The sequence below is a fragment of the Gigantopelta aegis genome, chromosome 12, assembly GCF_016097555.1.
Source record: "Gigantopelta aegis isolate Gae_Host chromosome 12, Gae_host_genome, whole genome shotgun sequence".
In the NCBI taxonomy this organism is placed as follows: domain Eukaryota; kingdom Metazoa; phylum Mollusca; class Gastropoda; order Neomphalida; family Peltospiridae; genus Gigantopelta; species Gigantopelta aegis.
This window is the reverse complement of record NC_054710.1, coordinates 34,036,717-34,063,293: the sequence shown is the minus strand read 5'-3', so window position 1 is coordinate 34,063,293 and position 26,577 is coordinate 34,036,717. Positions and strand designations below refer to the sequence as shown.

The window sequence follows — 26,577 nt, the reverse complement described above, 5'->3', positions numbered from 1 at the left end:
GGATGTACCGGCAAGACTTGCTGAAATCAGATATGGATAATCCAATCGTCCATCGGATTATCAAGCTGATACTTCCGGAAGACTACTCAGCAATACTTCGGGAAGATTGCTACATCGATCTGCCTCACTTCTTTCCGAAGTTCCGAGCCGATCATCCCATCAACTCGCCATGAGTTCCGCTGCGCACCCTCTCCTAGGACATGCGCTTTCTTTTTAGGGCTTAGTTGGACTTTAAAAACATTTTTAGACCTTCGTTCAAAATTTTATGTCGAAATTACTTCTTTTAAAAAAAAATATACTACTCAAAAGAATTTAAGGGTCAAAAATTTATAACCAAATAAGTTTCAGAGTGTATTAGATTGATGATGTAAACTACACCAAAAATTTAATTTATTGTTCCATATTTACAAAAAACCACAAATAAACGTCACTGTATACAAGAAAGTCACATGACATGCTGTCAAAGTTGAAGGTTGTCAAACATGGATTTTACACATTAGAACATTCGTTTAATAGTGTGTGAATCCACCCCTGGCGCGAATACACTCGACACATCGTTGCCTCATGCTGTTGATCAGACGTCTGAAGAACTCTTGGGGAATGGCCTGCCACTCTGCCATAAGAAGTTGACCCAGATCATGAAGGTTGGCCGGAGGGGCATGGTTATCCCGAACTCTCCTACCTAATTCGTCCCAGGCGTCCTCTATTGGGGCCAAGTCAGGCGAATATGCTGGCCAATCCATCCTGGCGATACCTTGTTGTCTGAGAAAGTCCGTTACCACCCTGGCGCGGTGGGGTCTGGCATTGTCATCCTGCAGAACTGCCCCGCCGCCAATCTGCTGAAGGCCTGGGAGAACCAACGGCCGGATAATCTCATTCAGATAGCGGATTCCATTCAGATTGCCATCCACCACATAGAGGGGGGTCCTGTGGTGGATAGAGATGCCGCCCCACACCATGACGCTGCCACCACCGAACCGGTGACGTTGTCTAACGTTAACGTCAGCGAAGCGCTCCCCAGGACGTCTGTAGACACGAACCCGACCGTCGTTGAACTGGAGACTAAACCTGGACTCATCAGTGAACATCACTCGACCCCACTGAACACGTTGCCACCGCAGGTGAAGTGTGCACCAGTGACGTCTGGCCGTTCTGTGACGTGGTAGGAGTGGTGGTCGAACAGCCTGGCGACGGCATCGTAGATTATTGGCTCTCAGACGATTGCGTATGGTTTGATCAGACACTCGAGTTCCAGTCGCAGTCCGCAGATTGTCACGTAATCGGCGTGCAGTGGTTGTGCGTTGACGTAGAGCCATATTGGTGATGTAGCGGTCCTCTCTATTTGTAGTGGTCGGGGTCTTCGCGAACGTGGACGATTTCGAACAGAATTCGTTGCTTGGTACCGTTGCCACAGTCGGCCAACGACACTCTGACTGACACCAAGTCTCAGAGCAACATTTCTTTGCGTATTGCCATCCTGAAGCCAAGCAATAGCCCTTCCTCGATCTTCGATAGTCAGTTGACGTCGTACCATTGTCGAATTTGGAGTGTGCACCGTACACGAACGCAAGCTCCAATTATACGGAAATTCAGCATTGGGAACATGGAATACACATGCAAAGCGTGCAAATGAAGCACTTTGTGAAAAAAGCAAGTTATGGGCACTTAGCGGACCTTTCGCTTTCGCCCTAATTTACGTGCAAATGTAAGCATGTTTTCGCCATTAGAACTAGTCGACAGTGTCAATGACAGTGGATTTTAATTCATTTATGGGTTGCTTAGACCCACTTTCGTCAAAATGGAACAATACCATGCGTGACATTATGGTCTAGCTAATATAATTGACATTCAGAAAATAATGTCGAAAATATCGTCTGACCCTTAAATTCTTTTGAGTAGTACCTCTCTTCTTTTTCTTATTTATTTTTGGACTGTCCTTCTAAAATGCTCCAAATTATATAAATATTCGGCCAAGCAGTCAATTTTTGGCTTGTAACTTTTTTCTTTCTAATTTTAATCCTACTAATTTCTTTTACTAATTGCTATTTTCAAAATTCTGTCCATTTTAAACCCCCCCCCCCCCCCCCCCGCCCATCCCAAATTAGGCGTGTTATCTATCCATCTATCTAATTTCTTTTTGACCACCCGATCTAATCTAGCGATCAAATTTAATACGTAGAATTTTCTTTATTAATTATATTAATTAGAGATGCGCATCAAAATTTTAAAGGCCCACTATTTAATTTTTGGATGTAAATTTCAAAATTATCCCCTTAATTTTGTTCTATACCCGGAGCAAGTCACTGGCTATCTAGAGACAGGCCCCGGGACGGACATGCTCGAAACTCTAGTGGTATATGTGCATGTTAAAATTATTCGCACTCGCACTCGCTGATTTACCAGGTTGAAATCAAAATTGTGCGTTATGAAGTAAGTTCGTTTTGACAGACCATAATTCCAGATACAGGCCACGGAAAAATACCAATTAACTAAGAAAACAGTTCTTCCCTTCTAAGACTAATTCCTGACGTGACACGTTAAGCATTAAGTAACCACCGACTCGCCAGAGGGCGTATTCACTGGGATGGTACAAAATGGTTGCGCCCATTATATATAATAGCCGTCACATTTAACCGTTTTATTAATTAACTATAAGATTATACTTGTTGGTATTAAGCAACAAATATGCATATGCGTATTTTTTTTTATTTTTTTTTTTAAACAACAACAAAGTTTTTTTTATTAGGAAACATTTCTTAGACTCTGGACTTGATCATTTTTAAAAAAAAAGTGTAATTTTATTGCTCAAAATATCCATTATGTGGGGGAAAGATACTATTTGTATGTTTTTATACATTTCTCCAGAAATTTCTGTATTTCAACAGTGCATGTGATGGAATTGATGATCTTGAATATTACTTAATGCCTACAGTAAATGAATATAGTGATAAACATTTATTTTTGCAAGGGGTTTCAATACACGAATGAACTATATGTTTACTACATTCCAGATGATAATCTAGATTTTCTATTTGATGATAATATTACGGAACCCCAGAGATGACAGTCGTGAAATTATTATTATTACGTTCCCACACAATAATATGATGTTACCTTAAAATAAATATGATGTTACCTTAAAATAAATATTATGTTCCCTGACAATATTATTAAGTTCAAAATAATAGTGTACTTCGAAACAATGAATGTGCGAAAACGTTAACCCTCCCAAGGTTTGGGAAACTCTGTTCTCCTTCACCACCTTCGTACATAAAACCACAACGACAGTTAATTGGCATATTGTGTGGTGCAACAATCCAACGCCACAGTTTATTACAAAAACAAGTCATATACTGAACATTAATAATTTGAAATGTCCAAAAACGCCTTATACTTCAAGCCCGATACACATAATAATGGGCTGTCACCCCCACGTACTCTCACGGGTTACACAAAACCCTGTATATAATAGCATTCGTCGAAACAGTATCATCACTGTCCATCTAATGCGTACACTCACGGGTTACACAAAACCATGTATATAGCATTCGTCCAAACAGTATCATCGCTGCCCATCTCATGCGTACACTCACGGGTTACACAAAACCATGTATATAATAGCATTCGTCGAAACAGTATCATCACTTCCCATCTCATGCGTACACTCACGGGTTACACAAAACCATGTATATAGCATTCGTCCAAACAGTATCATCGCTGCCCATCTCATGCGTACACTCACGGGTTACACAAAACCATGTATATAATAGCATTCGTCGACACAGTATCATCACTTCCCATCTCATGCGTACACTCACGGGTTACACAAAACCATGTATATAGCATTCGTCCAAACAGTATCATCGCTGCCCATCTCATGCGTACACTCACGGGTTACACAAAACCATGTATATAATAGCATTCGTCGAAACAGTATCATCACTTCCCATCTCATGCGTACACTCACGGGTTACACAAAACCATGTATATAGCATTCTTCCAAACAGTATCATCACTTCCCATCTCATGCGTACATTCACGGGTTACACAAAACCATGTATATAGCATTCGTCCAAACAGTATCACCACTGCCCATCTCAGGTGTACTCTCACGGGTTACACAAAACCATGTATATAGCATTCGTCCAAACAGTATTATCACTGCCCATCTCATGTGTACACTAAGGGGTTACAAAAAACCATGTATATAGCATTCGTCCAAACAGTATCATCACTGCCCATCTCAGGTGTACACTCACGGGTTACACAAAACCATGTATATAGCATTCGTCCAAACAGTATCATCACTGCCCATCTCAGGTGTACTCTCACGGGTTACACAAAACCATGTATATAGCATTCTTCCAAACAGTATCATCACTGCCCATCTCAGGTGTACTCTCACGGGTTACACAAAACCATGTATATAATAGCATTCGTCCAAACAGTATCATCACTGCCCATCTCATGCGTACACTCACGGGTTACACCATCACCGCCTATCTCATGCGTACACTCACGGCTCGCCAGCAGCATCAAAATCTATAAATACAAAAATATAATCTTTAATATTGAATATAAACTTTAAAAAGTGAAAAACGTGTGCACCGCAAACCAAGATGGTATAAATGCATTTGACTTTTCCTTATATAGTACACATAAAGCACCCTCTACTGGCCCTATGTCAAATTACCATTCTTTGTTGTACTTCAACAAAGGAGAAAATAGTTACTTTTAAATTCGTTCCTTACACGAAAACAACAACAATATTTCTCCTTCAACACCTTCGTACATAAAAACAACAACAGTTAACTGACATACTATGCAGTATAACAACCCGATATTCAGAGAAAGGGGATGCAAAATTAAAGCCCCAGCGAAAGTGACATTTCCAGTGACAATACTATTTTTAACATAGCATCACTGGCCGTTCTCACTCTTCCAACGCCCATAACGTTAAAACAATCTATCAGAAATGCTGTTATTAGCGGATGCAGTAGCTCCCCTCTCCCCCCCCCCCCCCCCCCCCCCCCGAATCTAAGACTGTGTAAAATATATTTAGTTATATCATTCACAAAAGGCTTCAAAACTTCTAAGAACAATTCTCTCGTTCGTGTATATGTAATCGGCATACTTTTATCTCTTAAAACATACCGTTCTTTACTTTTACAAAGATTTCGAAACATAAAAACACTAGAACACTCTTAGTCTCCTGAAAATATTTTCGCAACCATGTAACTGGACCAGTTCTACCAATAACCAACCATGCTCCATCACAATATATATACATGTCTATATAGATATATATATATATATATATCAGTTTTGGATTTTTCTATAAAACTGTCATATCACTGCACCTGATGTTAATGACTTCTGCTAATCACATAAACCAGCGAATGCTACTAAACACAAACATACTGTTTTCAAATCGTACAAATTAGGATTAGGTAATTTGGATTCAACCAAATGTTTTAATATGTCCAACGGTACAGGTCCTTTCTTAGATATAGGTCTAGATAACTTTCTCTTGGCCGCTTCTTGTAAATTAATAATTAGAGTATTATTGGTAGAGGATGGCAACCCCACCAACACATGTCAATGTCTCACATTGTAAAACACAGTTTGTTTTACAAAATAAATGACCCACTACTTTGATAACAAATACAATGCACAATTTAATGGTGATATAGGTAACTCTGGGCAAATATTATTAACGATTGCACATTTGTCCATGCACTAAATCCTCTCTCGAATAATTCAACAACTCTGTTCAGCCTGATCCCTCAGATGCACAGGAAAAATATTTAACTCATCATGAAAAACATGATTAAATACACTGTAAAACATGACAAATTCATCAAACAACAGCTATCATGTGAAAATGTAAATCAGATACACCAAATATTCCTCCTTTAAGACTGCTGGTGTATAAGTTTTTTTTATACATAGATGTAATGTTCTGGTTCAACAAACTCTTGTCAAAAATGATAGTGGTTTAACTAGGTTAACGTGCTTATATACCACTTCCTCACCAATCGAGGTGCCATTTGAGTAGATGTACAAATGTAATAAGACCAAAATGTCCAAACTAGCGTCCGTTAAGAATCAGCTGTTTTTCGAAAAATCATTCTCTGCTGTCAGCATGTTGACCTACTAACAGAACGCCTGATGCTACGTCACAGGTCTGACGCGGGTCAAATCGACTGAGCAGTGGGTTTTTCCCCAAGTGTTTTACAAAAAGTCACTTTATTAATAACTGGGATGGTATTTTTTTTTTTTTTTTTTAATACTGTAATGTTTATGTATTTGTTGTATATACTGTGTATTAATAATGTGCCATAAGCGTGGACCTTTAATGCTATAAACATTAGAGTCCTTTCCCTCTAGGTTTAAAACATAATTCCTTGCAGATTTACTGAATTAATGTTACTGAATACTAACATCGTTAATTTAATCCCGCATTAAAGTTCACTTTCTTTTGTGATGCAAATAAACTAAAATTTATATTTATCTGGAATAGTACATAGTATCTTAACACACTTTGTAATTCATCTCGAACAGTTTTTAACTTGTTTATCTAACAACTGACAGTCTTTGGAACGGCCTGCTGCACAGGGTTGAACACAATGAGTTGACTGCGCTGCACAGGCTTGAGCAAAATGGGTTGACTGCGCTGCACAGGTTGAGCACAATGGATTGACTGTTTACTGGTGTGGTATGTTGTGTGGCATTCATGGAATCCAGAATAACACTAGAATACACAGTATCATTTATTTAACACTGTTTCAAATGGTCATGGTGTCTACGAATAATCTGACCTTCAAGTGTTTTTATGACGGATACCGAACTGGTTTGAATGGTGCCTGGAATCCAACGAGAACCTCTACCAAAATTTGTTGCAAATACCTTGTCACCAACAGAAAGAGTTTTGTTTTTGCAGTGTTTATCATGGTGAACTTTTTGTTTTGCTAGAACCTTTTCAATTTTTGCAGTCTTATCAGGGTGAAGGAGGTCAAGATGAGTTCTCAACTTCCTCCCCATTAAAAGCTTCGAAGGCGACTTGCCAGTCGTCGAGTGTGGCATAACTTGGTATCTGAACAGAAAGCAAGATACTTTTCATTCTACAGATCACCCTTCGATTTTTTTTCCATTGCATCTTTGAACGTTTACCGGCCTCGGTGGCGTCGTGGTTAGGCCATCGGTCAACAGGCTGGTAGGTACTGGGTTCGGATCCCAGTCGAGGCATGGGATTTTTAATCCAGATACTGACTCCAAACCCTGAGTGAGTGCTCCGCAAGGCTCAGTGGGTAGGTGTAAACCACTTGCACCGACCAGTGATCCATAACTGGTTCAACAAAGGCCATGGTTTGTGCTATCCTGCCTGTGGGAAGCGCAAATAAAAGATTTCTTACTGCTAATCGGAAAGAGTAGCCCATGACGTGGCGACAGCGGGTTTCCTCTCAAAATCTGTGTGGTCCTTAACCATATCTCTGACGCCATATAACCGTAAAATATAAATGTGTTGAGTGCGTCCTTAAATAAAACATTTCTTTCTTTCTTTCTCTGAACGTTTGGACAAAACGTTCTGCTAGTCCGTTGGATCCGTGGTGGTAGGGAGCAGTCTTCATGTGTTCGATATTGTTTCTAGGCATCAATGCTTCAAATTTGCTGCTTGTGAAAGACGTTCCATTATCGAATACAATGGTGGTAGGCAAGCCATGCGCGGCAAATGTCATTTCGAGTTTCTCGATTGTAGCTTGCGAAGTTGCCATTATCATTACATGTACATCCATCCATTTTGAGAAAGCATCAACTATAATAAGAAACATTTTGTTCATGAAATGACCAGCATAGTCAATGTGGATGTGTTTCCACGGACCTTGTGGATACTCCCAGGAGTGAATTCGAGAGGTGGATGTCCCCCCTTTTATGAAAAAAAATCACAAGTGACCTGAGATGCATGACCTGAGATTCTGACAGCATCTAGAGTCAACATTTCAAGGTTTGCCCTGAAGAAATCTGTCCACAATCTATAAGAGTTTAACAAGATATTGAAGCTGTTTTATTTTAATGAAAACCCAATGCTCTGTGTGACGTCTTAGGCCCCCGTCGATGCTCTGATCCCATTGGATACTGGCTCTCTACCTGTAACAATCCTGCACAAGGCTAAAGATATAGCTGGCATGGGCAAGGATTCTAATCTTGAAGGCTGTCATCATGATTCAGAAATGCCTACCCTTTAGTTAAAACCTAAGGACTGGTGGAGACCTATCTTGTTACACCATAGATGGAGAGCTATACACTTATAATATAGACATGAATGGGAAAATAGACAATACACCATTATAAGCCAGTGTTTTATTACAGAAGGAACTCAATTTGAAAGTCTAAAAGTCACTTGAATACAATTACACACTCAATTGTGAGGAAATAAGCCAATAAAAATGCAGACAATCTCCTTTTTTCCAAAAAAGGAGATTTGTCAAAAAAAGGAGGGAATAAAGGAGATCTAGCAGAATCATGAAATAAAGGAGATTCTTTGAAATAAAGGAGACGTGGACACACTGGAGTTGAACGTTTTAACTCCAAAAACTACAGAGAGTGCTTCTTTTTCAATTTGTGAATATTTTTTCTCGGCAGAGTTCAGGGTTCTAGAGGCAAAAGCTGCAGGTTTCTCTGTTCCATCAGGCATTTTGTGTGAAGTACAGCTCCAATACCATAGTGTGAAGCGTCACAAGCCAAAATTAATTATTTGTTAGCATCATAATGCACCAACACTTTGGAACACTGAAGCAGTTTTTTCGACTCGGAAAATGCTTTTTCTTGGTCACTTGTCCATCGCTATTTTACATCTTTTCTCAGCAAGAGAAGTAAGGGAACCGAAGGGTGGAACGGTTAGGAAGGAATATTCCGTAATAATTCAGAAGACTAAGGTTTGACTTGAGTTCAGTGACATTGGTAGGTGAACGGGCTTTTGTGATAGCTTTGACTTTGTTCTGAACCGGATGCAGTCCTTCTGTGTCAAGTTTGTGCCCCAGGTACGCTACCTCTTTGGCTTGAAAATTACACTTATGCTGCCTAACACGACTACATGCATCACAAAGTCTCTTGAGAACAGTGTCAACATTTCGAACATGATGAGCATCATCTTCACCAGAGATCAGAATGTCATCCTGATATCCACATGTCATTGGAATCATTCGAAGGAGATTATCCATACATCTTTGAAAGATTGCTGGAGATGATGAAATTCCAAACGAAAGTCTGTTGTAGCAAAATAGACCACGTGAGTATTGATGGTTGTTAACTGCTTTGACTTTTTATCAAGAGGAAGTTAACGATACGCACTTTTGAGTTCAATTTTTTTGAAAATTTTACCTCAAGATAATGTGGCATAGAGATCTTCAATCTTCGGAATTGGAAAATAGTCTAGTTTGGAAACTTGATTTATGGTGACTTTGGAATCACCACAGACCCTAACTGTTCCGTCTTCTTTCAAAACAGGTACAATTGGAGATGCCCAGTCACTATATGTAACTGTTTCAATGAATCCTTCTTTCGTGGTTTGAAGAATTTGGGTTGCGCATTTGGATCAACATAAATTTTTCCAACTACCCGATTGATTTCGTTCCAATTCAAACAAATACTTTTAAGCAGGTCTTTTCCAAGTAGATTTGCTTCTTGACCTTTGACAATCATAATATATAGATGCATCGACCTTTTGTCCTTGATATTCTACGCAAATGTCTATGACACCGGATACCTTAATTTGTTCACCTGTGTATGTATGAAGTACGGCTTTCGATTTCCTCAATGGAGGAGCTTCATGTTCAGACCACGTTTTCTTATAGCACGACTCACTCATTAGATATACACTAACGCCTGTGTCAACATGCAGTGTAACTGGTTTACCATTCATACAGACATCCACAGTGATCGGTAGACGATGATCTTTCACATCCATTTACATGATACAGTGAGTCTTTTTACTCATCAGGATTAACATGGAATAAACCATCATTGTCACTATCTGAGTAATCATTTTGCTTAACCATATTGGCTGTGTGAGTGGTTTGTCTAGCTTTACGACGACAAGCTTTAACAGTGTGCCCTTTTTATGACAATAGTTGCAAATAGTATCTTTGGAAGGACACTTATCAGAAGAATGTGATCCATCATATCAGTAATGCTTCACGTTCGGATTTATAAAGTTTTTAGCTCGGCGACTAACAAATTCTTTGGATCTGTTGTGATTGTTTTCATTATGTCCTAGATTGTTTTGTTTGTTTTTGTGAACCACTTTATTTACCTTTTCCTCCTGTCAAGAAGAAACATGGCCATGCATACCATTTTGAATGCATGTCACATTGTGAGCAGCCATTTCCATACTCCGCTGAACTGAAATTTAGGTTTGCTTTGTACAGTAAATGTTTTTGGACATCTTCATCAGAAACCTCACATACAATACGATCACGCAACATGTCATCTAACATTGCACCATATTCACAATGTTCCGCGAGACTTCTCAATTCAGCAATAACTAAGAAATTCCAAGACTTCTGTCTTGGAAACGTGTTAAACTTAAATCGCTGAACGATAACTGAGGGTTTTGGGTGGTAGTTATCTTGGATAACCTGTATTAATTCCTCAAACGTTTTGTCAGTAGGACGGTCAGGAGATACCATATTTCGCATTAATGCAAACGTATTTGGTCCTACAACACTCAACAGAATAGCTCGTTGTTTAGACGCGTCCGTAACTTCATTATCTTCGAAGTAGGTGTACGCATTCCTAGATTCAACATCCTGGCTAAACGGATCGACTCTACTGTAAACTGCCATAATAACCAAGTTCCAGATTTACCTCGTCGCCAATTCTGTAATGTTCTGGTTTAACAAACTCATTTTATTTACTTTTATTGGCTTTTATTGACTGAGGACATATACTTGTCGTCTGCTTGGCTATGACGTAACCCTAGGATACACATCCAGTAATTGTTATATTAACACTTGCGGCAATAGTAACTAAACAATAATAGTTTTATATCATTATTGGTATTAATGCTATAAACATTACAATAGGTAAATACATCCGACCCTTCACATACAATACAAAACTACCACCTGGGCATAGCAGAGGCAAAAAACTAGCTGAATACCACATATGAACAACCAAAGTACCCCTAGCACCACATGATTTCATATGTCTAAGTACAAGTCAAACTAAAAAGACATGAGGCACAATCCAGTTATTACATGTACCCCACTTCCTGGATTCCAAACCTAGAATTTATTGTTATAGTTATATGCAAACCTGTCAACCCCATACAGGCCCCACGTGCTATTTAAATGCGTAAACGCGAAAGGAGCAATTTCCCAATCATCCCGCCCGGAGTTGTCAGAAACCAAACCCGGGGTAGGCGTGCCTGAACCCCCGTGGATATGAGCACATAAATAGAGTTCCCGTTCCCATTCCCCAATCATCAGTCAACTATCCTACACAAATAATCAGCTCGCTCGTTATCAGATATTGGAATGAATGAATGAATGTTTAACGACACCCCAGCACGAAAAATATATCGGCTATTGGGTGTCAGATATTGGAATCCATTGCATTTCTAACTGTATTTGATTATGAAGACATACACTATATATTTTTATTGCAATACGTACGTTGCCGTTTACATTTCATACTTCCTTTAGTAACAATTGCCTCCACATTTTGGTTATCAGTAAACCATTTAACTGTTATCTTTAAGTACAGAATATACACTTTTCAATGCCAAATTGACAGCTTCCATCTCTCTCCAGGTAGAACGTTTTTCTACTTTCTTCTAACGTCCACATTCCATTAGCATGTACATACATTATTCAACACTATACCCACCAAACCCAGTACTGATTGCATCACACTACACAACTTTGTTAACAACCGAATTTGTTAATATTATCCTGTTAGAATGGTTCTGAATCTCGTCTTTTCAAAATACAAGTTGTTCGAAATTTAATGCAGAAAGTTTTATATAATCTTTCGAAGTACTGATACACGCTATCTTTATAGACAGGAATGAATGTTTAACGTCACCTCAGCACAAAAATACACATCGGCTATAGGCTGTATGGACAGAGACCTAGTAAGTTGAGCAACCGACCCGTCACAGTATTCAATCCAAATGACAAAACCAAGGAATTTATAATATATTTTAGATTAATTTTCTCCCCCACGCAAAGCCTACAAATTGTATATGACATTCATAAATAAGTTCAAAATAAAACAAATTTAATTCACTTCCTTGTTTTATTTATAATTAACACCAATTTATACTGGTTCCTGCTGTTGTTCAAAATATTGATTTATTCTGCCTCCTTTTGTTCAAAGTAAAACTTCACTAACATGATATCTCAGTTTTAATGTACCAAACAGGTTAATTTCCCTTCTGTTCTACCAACAAGGCAATGTTTCAGTTCTGATCCAATAAATGTCAAAACATGTATTTCAAAACTCGAAATGTTAACATTATATATTATTTAAAATTTTAACTAATAAAAAAACCTTAACGAGATTCGGGAATACTACCCAATATATCTCTGGTGAGACAGGGATTATTCTGCCCTTAACACGTCTCCCAGTTATTAAGTTAACTTGTATTCTTCCAAGTATTTTGGTAGCTGCTTTTCTCGTTGGGGTCTAGGCGATTTCACGGTAACCTGGTTTTCCTGAATTACATCCAGTTCAGTAACCATTCTCAACATAATGCGAACATGTGAAGTATTGCGTTTGTACTGTACTCCTTCTGGTGGCTTTACCGTTATTTGACTGCCACATCTATCAATTACCTTGTACGGAATTTTCGCAAGCTGCGTGGAAAGTTTGTTGTCACATTTCTGTTTAAGCAAAACAGTATCACCTGGAGAAATGTCTATGTTTAAAGCACCTCTCCTTGCATTCACATAATCTTTGTTGATCTGTTTGGTTTTACAAACGCGATCTTGTATATCAATATTGGAACAATTCTGCTTCAGTTAAGGTAATTTCATACGTATCGTTCTTCCGTACATTAATTCTGACAGACTAATTTCTGTTGTACAGTGTGGAGTTGATCTGTACGCTAGTAAGAACTGATGAAGTTCTTTTCTCAACTCCTTTTTTCTACTTGTGCAATCTGCAAAACTTTCAATCAAGTTCGATTTTGTCTACGAAGTTAACGGTCTGCTCATGTCAACACAAAATAATTGTTAAACGAGCGAGTGAAAAGGGGAGTATGCTGACTAGAATATTGGTACTAAATGTCAGCAAATGATCAATGCCCTATCCTGGGTGATACTGTGTGGTAGGTGATACTGGCATGGTTTGATCTTATTCTGTTGGATAAATACTTTAATATTTATGTATGATTATGATTTCTATATTTTCTATCTGTTTTTATGTTAAAACCATAATGAATTATTTTCAAAAACATGCGATATGACCAAGTAAATAAAAGGCAAAACTTGTATATAGAATCATTCCTTAGAATAAACAGATGTGCCCTTTGTGGTAAAATTACCATCTCTATTACTTAGCTGAATAATTAAATTAAAGTTTTTGTATTAATGATTTAATTATTAATAATGTTGTGATGGAAACAATTAAATAATTAGCATTAAATGGAAGGTGTCAAAGAGTCAAACATAGATCTTACCCATAGACTGATCATATTCACCAATGAACCGTTTTGTTAGAAACCTCACAGACAAAGCTGAAATGAAACAATGAATGAATGAATGAATGAATTGTTAACAACACCCCGACACAAAAATACATTGGTTATTGGGTGGCAAACTAGCGTAAATGCAAATATAATAATTCAAGAGTTAAATTAAAACACAATGTAAAGAACTGTGTAAAACAAATACAAATATGAACAATAAAATTAAAATTTATAACAAAATTCAGTATCACGAAATGGCAACAAAAGTTCAGGATGGAATCGAAATGATTCAATTCCATGAAAAGGTCAACCTCCTACTTAATTTATGAATATTGGTTTAAAATTCAATAATTGGTACCGTTTAAAAGCTATAACATTGAGGTTTAATAATCTACAAAGCTTTTTAAAAATATATATTTCATTGTTAATTTTTCGAATGGAAACACTGGGTACCCAGAAGAATGATGAAAGTCACAAAACATGGACCAAACATTCAAATTTCATTTTTTTTAAGTAAAAGCAATATTATTATTGTTATGTTTAAAAAAAACATTGAATTAAGCAGGTATGCATGAAATATTATAAATAACATTTCTCGCACTTTTGGGAGGTGTACAGGCTTTCCTTACATGACCTCATTAGGACTGTACATCCGTCATAAAATTTTATAAAACGTTTATTTTTAAGAACAAAGGAGAAACCACAACTGTTCATAGTTTTATATTATAAATAAACACTCATATAAAACCAATATGCATATATACTTTTTGAAGTAATCATACACAGATGTTCACAAAGTGTGTGACAGAAAAAAAAAAAAAAAAAGGTTTTATTTAACGACGCACCCAACACATTTTATTTACGGTTATATGGCGTCAGACATATGGGTAAGGACCACACAGATCTTGAGAGGAAACCCTCTGTCGCCACTACATGGGCTACTCTTTCCGATTAGCAGCAAGGGATCTTTTATTTGCGCTTCCCACAGGCAGGATAGCACAAACCATGACCTTTGTTGAACCAGTTATGGATCACTGGTCGCTGCAAGTGGTTTACACCTAACTATTGAGTCTTGCGGAGCACTCACTCAGGGTTTGGAGTCGGTATCTGGATTAAAAATCCCATGCCTCGACTGGGATCCGAAACCCAGTACCTACCAGCCTGTAGACCGATGGCCTAACCACTACGCCACCAAGGCCGGTTGTGTGACAGACGTCATCATTTTTGTACGTACGTCCGTCACTCGTCGTGAATATGTCCAAAAAAAATTCAGTAAACATGTTTAAATGCACTAAAAGGACATTTACCTATACCTATCCCAGCATTGAACAATTTAGTTAGAGTTAAAGGTTGTTTTGTTTAACGACACCAATAGAGCACATTGATTAATTAATCATCGGCCATTGGATGTCAAACATTTGGCAATTCTAACACGTAGTCATCAGAGGAAACCCACTACATTTTTTCTAATGCAGCAAGGGATCTTTTATATGCACTTTACCATAGACATGAAAGCACATATCATGGCTTTTGATCGGTTGTGAGGCACTGAGTGGGACGAGAAAAAAATCCAATCATTGAGGTGCTTCATCCTGCAATGCAAGCACCTCAAGCGAACACTCAACCGACGGAGCTAAATCCCACCCAAATTTAATTTATAGCTTTATTGTGTTGATGGGGACATAATATATGCGTACATGCTCTGTAATAAAGTTATGACCTTTACTATAAGACTATAATAATATGATAACTCTAGCCTACTAAATAAAATCTTGAAGTGGTCCTGGGGAGCAGGGAATTATAATGTGATATGTAATTTCTGTTAATATACATTATACAGTTAAAAACATTCTAAACAATCCCAATGAAAGAATTCGTAATAAACATTGAGACGGTATTGTCTCATCCAAACATTCGTAAGATACATCGGATGACAATGTCAAGACCATAAAAAGTTATTTTCATATGTCACACAGTCCCCAAAATAGTCTACAATATATTAAACTGAGGGTGGGGGTGAGGATGTTAGAAATATAGCTGATGATTACTAGTGATAAAGGCAGGCCGTTAAATACTTAGGGTACCATGTGCATATTCCCGTTAGGTTTTCCAATCAAACACTCACTCTGGTCCCACCCTGGTCCCACTCAGACTCTAGGCCTCTAGTACTGGCAGATCTTATAGCCATAAAAGGCCTGTTTTTCTTAAATGCAAAATTTTTAAGCATTGTAAATGTGTGTAGTTACATGCAAGTAAGACAAAAGCTGGTTTTGCAAATTTGGCCCAAGATTGTTGTTGTTTTTAAAGAAAAGAGGATTAAAGAAAACATAGACTACAAATATAAAAAATGAACAGGTGTGCAAATAATAGCATGAAAACAGAGATCTAGTTGAGCACTCGGCTGATGTTCTGAAGAAACACCCCCATGGATCCTTATGTTTCCCATTCCAACCAATCCTTCACGATCAGATGTATCTCAAAGGTCATGGTATATGCTGTCATTATTGTGGGAAGTGCATGTAGTCTAGTGGGATTTCTGAAAAATTTGAATGTTAGGATCATTTTTGGGTAAAAGTTGAGAACCAGACTTTTTAGAACAATTTAGATATGCTGAATCCGATAAACCTGGTTCCCAAGTGAAATTTTGAGTTTTTGCCCGTCTAATTTGCATAAACAAAATGGCTGCCAAATTGCCAATTTTGGACACTTCTTGAACAATTTTCTGCAATAACTCTGTAACCTGGCAAGCAAAAATAACAAATAAAGTGTCTATACCTATGTTTTAAGGGTCAGAAAATGTGATTAAGGCATCTTTAAAGTAATCAGTGGTAAGCCTACTCTTAAATATGAAAATTAGCAGCCGCCATTACAGAAAAAAAAATTGCCAATATCTCTGTAACTAGACAAGCAAACATGACAAATGAAGTATCTTGACCTATCTTTTGAGGGTCAGAGAGTGGGTGAGGTCACACCTTGAGTTAGGCAGGATTGAGTTATGGTTGAGTTAACTCGTAGTTAACCTGCTCTTAATCCAACTAGAACACAAAGTTAAAATTAACTCGGGGTTAACCCTTGGGTAATCCTAGAGTTAGCTCTGAGTAATCCAAGGGTTTGAGAAAGGGGATTCCCTAAATGTATTTTCCCCTGGGGATTCACTGAATCAAGTTTCCTATCTGATGCACTGTAATCAACAAAGCCCCAAAAGTCTATAGTTATCTTTATGTTGAATAACAACATGGAAACCGTACTTTGCTTTACTCATTGATTTTCGATTCGACCATAACACTGGTTACCCATTGGTATTTGCTTGACTTGAATTAGCCAGGTTACTCAAGTTGAGTAATTAGGCTACTCACAGAGCTATCCCCCAGATGAGTCAAGTCCTGAGTCACATGAAATACCCATTTTGAGTAAAATAAAATACTCATTACTCATTATTATGTTACTCAAAGTGATTACGGTGCTACGCATAATATAGTACATTGTAATTCCTGGTTGCTCAAAATGAGTAGGTTTTGACTCATCTGGAGGATAACACTATGGGTATCCTAAAATACATATTTTGAGCTAAAACGCATGCAATGCATGGCAGTACACGTGTTGAGAATGAAGCTACCAAAGCACGTCAAAAGTGGGACAACGACGACAAGATGACATTGCTCTCGACCTTCCAGGGATTCAAGGTATTTGCATTAGTTTCACCAAGGTCATTACAAAATCTCGCCACAAAAGACCTACCAACAGAGGCAATCCAAAACTTGTTACTTTGTGTCAAAGAACTCGGACAAGAAGAAGTGAATACATTCGTTGAGGAGAGGATGATTGTACCTGAGCAAGGTGACAAGCCAGATGTCCTAATTCATGTGTCCCTACACAGGAGTAATGCCAAAACATTTCCATCTCTGTATGAAGTGGTCAAAGACACTAAAGACAAAGACAAGAAAACTATCCTGAAGGCAGACAGAAATGTCCTCCAACGGCGTGTTAGTGCCTATGAGGCTGGTCGTCCAGTTGGCTTGCTAGCTGTTCTAAAGCATGAGCTTCTGCCAGTTCCTGTATCACTTGCCGAAATGCATGGTACACTCCGCATTGGAAACAAGTCCGTACTGGCAGATAAGTTAACTGAAAACATAGTGTGTCCTGAAGTTATTGAACTTCACGACTCATTGTCTTGGCTCATCATTCACGGACAAGCACTGGTGGTTGCTCTGGGAAAGCCTGACAATGCAGTGACCTGTGGGGATTTGGACGATACAGTACTGAAGGCAGGTTCTAACTATCAACGGGTAGACGTTGTGTTCGACAGATATAGAGACGAGACAATCAAGGATGTTACCAGGACACGATGCACGAAAGCAGCTCGGCCAATAAGACGACTTGTTGAGGGTCGCGATGTGCCTCTTCTAAAAAACTGGACAAACTTTCTGTCGCTCCCTGATAATCAAGTTGATCTTGCACGTTTCCTGTCTGAGGAACTGTGTTCTTAGACACCTGATGATAATGAGATTGTAGTTTCCGGGGGATTCAGAGAGAAACTTGAGGTTAGGTCATCAAAGACAACCACTGATTTGACTCAACTGAGAACCACACATGAAGAAGCTGACAGTAGGTTGGTATTACATGCTGTGCTCAGCCAGTTCAAAACAGTTGTTGTGATTTTGGTTTCCCACGTCCCACGTGTACAATGTGAACACCTCTGGATGATGTCTGGTACCTACTGATATGGGTTTCAACAACCTACCAAGAGATTCAGCAACAACTCTGTTACCATTTCAAGCATTAACCGGGTGCGACACCACGTCCTACGTTGCATATCACACCAAAAGGTCATCATGGAAAGTCTTCAGAGAGCACCATCAATTGCTCATAAACTTGGGAATCGGTGAACTCACAGAGGAGACCATTCGATCTTCAGAAATGTTTGTCTGCAGAATATATTATGTGCACAAAACAGACTCTGTTGATGCAGACAGGCATATACTGTTCTCCAAGACGGGTAAACCAGAAGCAATGTCACCGACAAGTGGTGCTCTCCACTTCCATTTGATGCGAGTACACTATCAAGCAATGGTTTGGAGAAATGCCCACCGTGCCGTACCTGAGCTTCCTGCACCGGCGGACATAGGATGGAAACATGGTGATTCAGGGCTACAGCCCATTCTGATGTCATTGAGTCCGATCCCAGAAAGTTGCCTGGAAATGGTTTCGTGTGCATGCCAGAAGCAATGCAGGATGCGTCGTTGCAAATGCCGCAAATCCGGGTTACATTGTACAGCAATGTGTACATATCAGCAACAGAGTGATGACCAAACTCGTTGTAGGAATATGGTCTAGTCCAACAAACAGTTTATTCTACCACACTTCAGGATGAGGCATTTGTGAGTGAGACCTACTGCCCCGGCATGCCTGCATAAGCATCAAGGAGTATTTTGGGGGTAAATTTGGAAACATTAGCATTGAGTATTGATACATGGATTGTTATGTAATTTATTGGTAGCTAATTTACATAATTAAGCATTTCGCTTATCACTGATCAGAGTTATTGCAGAAAATAGTTCAACAAGTGTCCAAAATTGGCAATTTGGTGGCCATTTTATTTATGCAAATTAGACGGTCAAAAACTAAAATTTATCGGATTCAGCATACCTGAATTACGCTAAAAAGTCTGGTTCCCAACTTTTACCCCAAAATGCTCCTTTATTCTTATATAGGGCCTTTTTCAGAAATCCCACTAGACTAATGGTGAAATATAATAAATATCCTCTGAAGATTGTGTTAGAATTATCAAATGTTTGCCAATAATTAATTATTAATCAATGTGCTAAAGGTGTTTTTCGAAAGAAAAAAAACCCTTATCTTCCTTATTTTTTATCTCTCTCAATTATTATTCTATTTCACCATTAAAGTCTAATTATGGGGTTTTGGGTAGACCAGTATTGATCTTATGTTAAAATTCAAACATTCAAATCGGACATGTACGTCCGTCACACATTTTATGTACGTCCGTCACACTATTTACCATGTATTAGTTAGGTACAGTTACTTTATTAAATTTTGAATATGTAGTGATAATGTTCCCGGGTGTCCTAACTGTATGTAGAAATAGGAATTACTTATGTGAGTACTAACAATTCACAGAATTTTGACAATATACTGATGATACTGGCTTTTAACTAATTCTGCATGTTCGTCCGTCACACGCCTTTGGACTACCATTCCACAATTTCTGTCAAGACAAATATATTTTTAAGAGGCCTAATATAAAACTCTAACTAATGGTTAAATGAAGCCATTATTAACTTTTCCTTTTTTTTTTTTTTTTTTTTTTTTTTACTATTTAGTATTTTAGTCGTCCAATGTGTACGTCCGTCACAATGGAATTGCCAAAATGTATCCTTTCTGGGTTTTCTCAGATGACTGCACCACACCAAAATGTGGCATACCGTCAGAGTGCACTGACTGCTACCACTGAGGTGGCGGATCCGTCTTCAAGATACATGAATGGGTGAAGTATGTATGACCGATGCGAGCAAGACACAATACTAATTCATGTGCCGCGGCACTTTGTAGCAATCGATTTTATATATTTATATTTGTATGTGTGTGTGTGTGTGTGCCCCCCCCCCCCCCCCCCCCACACACACTTTTTGGCACCTTCCTACGCCCGTGCCCCTGATACCAACATGGATACATTAATTAAACATTGAGAATGGGGGGGGGGGGGGGGGATTTAAAGCAATATATTTCAAAATGCCCAAAGGTGACAGAATGTTATCGGCCTGAAATACGTTTTGGGATATGTCATTAAACATAACAATAAAACTATCAATAAAAAAAACTTTCGACTTTTGAGAAAAAAATTCGCATTTCTCTGCCGGACTACTGTATCAGAATTAATTTCGAAATGTTTAAGTGTAAAGAAAACGTAAATTACCACTAACACGAGTTGCACAAGTATATTTATAGTTTACAAAGTTACTGACGTCCAATGAGTATAGTACACGGGCGACCTCATAGAGAACGACAATTGGGATACTATCTTATTGTGACAACAGTTATTAGGTGTGAAAGAATAATCCCTGTGCCATATCCACCAATTATTCACATGGGATTTAGTATATGAGGGTCACGACATCCGGTCCACGCTATTTTAGTTTTATGATTTACTACTTTCTAGCTATTGTTCTTATTTGCCATTAAACTGATATAATAAGTAACTCGAGTGGGTTATAAGTCGGTTATACCCTGACTGTAACAAGAGCAAATCACTGGGTCTATCGATGTAATGTCTACCGAACAAATAATAATGTTTATTTATCTTTAGTACTTACACCTAATGTCCAAGTACCATGTTCAAACACAAGCAAAATATATTTGTGAGAAAGAAGGAAGGAAATGTTTTATTTAACGATGCACTCAACACATTTTATTTGCGGTTATATGGCGACAGATATATGGTTGAGGACCACACAGATATTGAGAGAGGAAACCCGCTGTCGCCACTTCACGGGCTACTCTTTTCGATTAACAGCAAGGGATCTTTTATATGCACCATTCCACAGACAGGGTAGTACATACCACGGCCTTTGATATGCCAGCCGTGGTGCACTGGCTGGAACGAGAAATAGCCCAATGGGTCCACCGACAGGGATCGATTGTGAGAAAGAAGACAGTTTATTGGCTAAACACCTGTCACTGAGCACTGGCCTAACCACGCACTCCCCCCCCCCCCCCCCCACCTCCTCCCGCCAATCATACAATATCTGGGGGAGCGTGCACAACTTCTAGTGGGGGATTTCAGCGTCCATAGTGTGGAGACGAGACACAAGTGTCATATTTTTACCTTTATTCATTTTCGTCCTCGAGTACAAGCGGGGCGGGCTGTGACACACACACACACACACACACGGTCCACCTCATTTCCCACGCAGTGGCGTAGGCAGAATTTTGTATTGGGGGGGGGGGGGGGGGGCACCTGGCATCCAAGCAAACAGTGATATCGAGTAGTGGGAACCTTTTTAATGTTATTAATAAGCGAAAACGTAAATAATCCCCCCCCCCCCCCCCCCCCCCCCCGGCTACGCCACTCTTCCCACGGGCCTGTGATGTCAAATCTGTTCACCGGTGTTATAAAAAAAATTTGTTTCGCCAATAAAATACGACATTACATATATGCTATTTGATCCACGCTAAGTCTATTAGTATGTTTTTGATACCTTTTCATGTGCTGCCACAAGTTTTGGGGCAGTTTGTATATTGTAGTATTTACTTTATTTTTTGTGTGTCTTCGTCAAATGTGTCAAGTCTGTTTTCAACTTGCCCCGTGTCCATGTTGTTCCCTACAGTGATTTTAAATTTCATATTAATAAATATATCTTTTCGACTTGGCAAGATGATTGGGACGGTGCGGTTGCAAACAAACTTCATTCTGTCACGCCACTCCTAGGAGAGTGGCAGTCATCCTACAGGCGGTGCAGGAAGGATGAAGTAGTCTTGTGCCGTGTCCGCATCGGCGATACATATTTGACGCATTCATGTATTTTAAAGAAGGACCACACCCCCCCCCCCCCCTCCTCAGTGTAGACATTGTCAGTGTACACTGACTGTGCGCCACATTTTGGTGGAGTGTGATCATCTCAAACCAACAAGAAATTATATATTTGGGAACAGAAATGTTTTAGAATCTTTTAAACTCCATCCGGAATTAATTGTAAAGTTTTAAAAACACTTCTATACAAAGTTTTGAAATATACTTACCTTGATTTATGTATTATATTGTAGTTTTACGTAAATATATAAATGTTTTCATATACTTAACATTTGTGACACCCAATAGCCGCTGTGTATTTTTGTGCTGGGGCGTCTTAAACATCCATGCATTCGTTAAATTTGTCAATAATAATAATAATAATAAAATGTGCCTACAAAACTATGTTTCATTTATGTTCATCGCCGAATCTACCAACGATCCCAACTATCGCTAATCGTTGGTCCTTTCGTCTGCGAGCTTTTTGTTAAATAAATGTGTGTTGCCGTGATTTCCAAAAAGAACATGGGTACAGGTTTTATCTGGAGCCGTTGTTGTTGCAGATGTATTCTTTCTAACACCCATTTACCTTTTCATTCACTAATTGTACCAATATTACCTGTAAACGTGTACCGCCGATTTGACCAACGACCCAACGATCGCGGGTTACATGTCGTTTACGAACTTTGTTATGTAAATGTGTGTTGGCGTGATTTCCAAAAGGAACATGGCTACAGGTTTTATCTGGAGCTGTTGTTGTTGCAGGTGTATTCTCTCTATCACCCATTTACCTTTTTCCTCCACTAATTGTACCAATATTACCTGTAAACGTGTACCGCCGATTTGACCAACGACCCAACGATCGCGGGTTACATGTCGTTTACGAACTTTGTTATGTAAATGTGTGTTGGCGTGATTTCCAAAAGGAACATGGCTACAGGTTTTATCTGGAGCTGTTGTTGTTGCAGATGTATTCTCTCTATCACCCATTTACCTTTTTCCTCCACTAATTGTACGAATATTACCTGTATACGTTTACCACCGATTTGACCAACGAGTTACATGTCATTTACCCATTTACCTTTTTCCTCCACTAATTGTACGAATAATACCTGTATACGTTTACCACCGATTTGACCAACGAGTTACATGTCATTTACAAGCTTTGTTAAATAAATGTGTGTTGGCGTGATTTCAAAAAGGAACATGGGTATAGGTTTTATCTGGAGCTGTTGTTGCAGATGTATTCTATCACCCATTTACCTTTTCCTCCACTAATTTTCCTCCACTAATATGCAAGTTTAATCGTAGAAATATTTTATTAGTCGGAAACTTCTTATAATGCAGCAAACTCAGGAATGTCCCTTTAAAGGGACATTCCTGAGTTTGCTGCAATTTTTAAGATGTTATCGACTAACAAGAGACCTTTTAACGATTGTAATTATATATCAAATATATTTTTATGCATAAAATATTAGTGGCTATATATTAAACGTGTTTCTGATCATTCTAATATGTGTAAATTTCATTTTATTTCCTAAAATATTTTTGTTCCTTTAAGACAAATTCCAGTTTGGGCTTCTTACAAATAGAAACACATTGAATATACAGACATTGATATTTTAAATAAGAAAATAGATTTAATATGTAAGTTTAATCGTAGAAATATTTTATTAGTGGGAAACATCTTACAATGCAGCAAACTCAGGAATGTCCCTTTAACACAGGCACCAAGCGTTAGCAAGCAGAACAATACTGTCGAATTACGTACTTTACATGAACATGCACGCTCTTTGAACTGAATACATATTACGCAATACGTTTTTATGGCTCTTTGCTGTGTAGCTTTGTACTTGCTTTGGTGGTCTGTATGGAGAGATGGTAAGAACACATGTACGTACACCTGATTGTGATGCAATACACATGAACACCTGCATACATGTGCATGTGCAGATGCAGACAATGACATAAAAACAAGTTTGTCAACTGGATTTTAAATACGGGGTTGTTGGGTTTTTTTTTTTTTTGTTTGTTGTTGTTTTATCTGTTGCTTTGATATTGCAAGGACTGTGCGGTCACGAACAAGCTTCATTTTGTCAATCCAATCTTGGAATAGTGGTAGTCCTCTTACTGCCGGTGCAGGAAGGATGAAGTTGCCTTGTGCCTTGCTCGGACGCATTCATTTAAGTCTAGAATCGTGGTCGATCCCCACCAGTGGGATTATGTCTCGTTCCAGCTACTAAGTATGTACTATCATGGGGGGGGGGGGGGGGGGGAGATATTTATAAATAAAATTGAAGTGAAAATATTTTATTTAGATTTTTTTTTTGGGGGGGTGGGGAGGGATATAGCCTATAACAATGACCGCGGGGTGTATTTGAAAGGCGTGGAGAGGGTGGGGGCATGGTGTCAGTTCAATGGCCTGGGAGATGAAAATAAATATATTTCACGGTCTTAACCCGAGACAAGTTTGAATTTCAGGTGTTAAAATGTCACATTTCCGGCCTTCTGAACAGAGTAACTGGAAAAGTGGGAGAATGAGGACTATTATGTCGGTACCTTATAGGATATAAAAGGGACATTCCTGAGTTTGCTGCATTATAAGAAGTTTCCGACTAATAAAATATTTCTTCGATTAAACTTGCATATTAAATATATTTTCTCGTTTAGAATATCAGTGTCTGTATATTCAATGTGTTTCTGGTCGTCTTAATATTTGTAAGAAGCCCAAACTGGATTTTGTCTTCAAATAATTTCGTACGTACGAATTTTTTATATTTTAGGAAATAAAATGAAATTTAACCTAGTACAAATATTAGAACGATCAGAAACACGTTTAATATACAGCCACTAATATTTTATGCAGAAAAATATGCTTGATATGTAATTACAATCGTTAAAAAGTATCTGTTAGTCAATAATATCTTAAAAATTGCAGCAAAGTCGGGAATGTCCCTTTAATGGTTACATAGTAGGAGGGGAAGGAGAAATGCAATACATTTAGTCTAATTCAGCCAAACAAGTGAACACTAGATTAACAGTTGGGCACAAATTTAGAGGGTTCACCAAAAATAAAAATGCAGACAGTGGTCTCAAATTTTGTTCGTCAATAAGAACCAAAATTGTCCTGAATGTGCAATTTAAATATGACTTAACCTGACTGAAATTTTAAACGGAGTGCTTTCATAATCAGGTTAGGTCAGGTCATAGGGTTTAACGTGCACATTCAGAGCAAGCTGTTTTAGCGCATGCCTGTCATGGGCACAGGTGCCAGCCTCAGCTGGCTCCTCCGTCCAGGGCAGGAAAGGGTTGGGGTGGGTGGGAGAGGGGACTGTCTGCACTGGCAGGTGTAAGAAAGTAGCACGTCCAATCGGTAGCAGGTGGAGGTGGTTTTGGTGCTATGGCATTTGGGATATCCCGTAGGATTAAGCATAATTGAATGTAGGAAATTTGATGCATTTTTGAACGGTCCGCCTAAATGGAAATGGGGAGCTATATATATTTTTGAACTTAGTATGCCGAGAGTAGCTCGTTACTGGGACCTTGTTGGAGTTAAGATGTCTCCCTAGGTTGCCCATAGTGGCCCTTAAAAGGGCCCGATCTGTTCAGAAAAGGAAATATTCACTTTGTTACACACACACACACACACACGATTGCCACATTTAGTAAAATTGTAGGCATTGGGACAAATATTGTTAAAATAGCAACTGATTCAAAATTGTAAGTACAAAAATACTAAATAAATTAAGAATAAAAGTACACAATATTTCAACTCAATATCTTGAGGCATCGGTTGAGTGCTCGCTTGCGGTGCTTGGGTCGCATGATCGAACCACCTCGGTGTATCCATTCACCTGATTGGATTTTTTTCTCGTTCCAATAGTGCACCACATCTGGTCAAAGACTGTCATATGTATTTTCCTGTCTGTGGGAAAGAGCATAAAAAAGATCCCTTGCTGCATCAGAAAAAAAATGTAGCGGGGTTTCTTCTGATGACAACGTGGTGTTTGACATCCAATAGCCTATGATCAATGTATTCTAGTGGTGTCATTAAACAATGCACTTTAACTTCTAACAATATTAAAGTACAGATAAATGTTCATAAATGGTAAACTTTTAAAGAACACCAAAGTAAAAACGAGTAATATAAATAAATAGTATGTACCGGCTTCGGTGGCGTCGTGGTTAGGCCATCGGTCTACAGGCTGGTAGATACTGGGTTCGGATCCCAGTCGAGGCATGGGATTTTTAATCCAGATACTGACTCCAAACCCTGAGTGAGTGCTCCGCGAGGCTCAATGGGTAGGTATAAACCACTTACACCAACCAGTGATCCATAACTAGTTCAACAAAGGCC

General features: G+C 38.6%; 1 protein-coding gene across 1 annotated transcript in view; it reads right to left on the bottom strand.

The window, feature by feature from the left end:
* The window catches only part of LOC121385786 (ras-related and estrogen-regulated growth inhibitor-like), a 63,006-nt gene that overhangs the window by 21,897 nt on the left and 14,532 nt on the right, over positions 1-26,577 (bottom strand). The window contains exon 2 of the mRNA XM_041516571.1: positions 13,685-13,741. Coding sequence (XP_041372505.1) covers positions 13,685-13,741 — 57 coding nt within the window. The remainder of the gene's footprint in view (positions 1-13,684; positions 13,742-26,577) is intronic.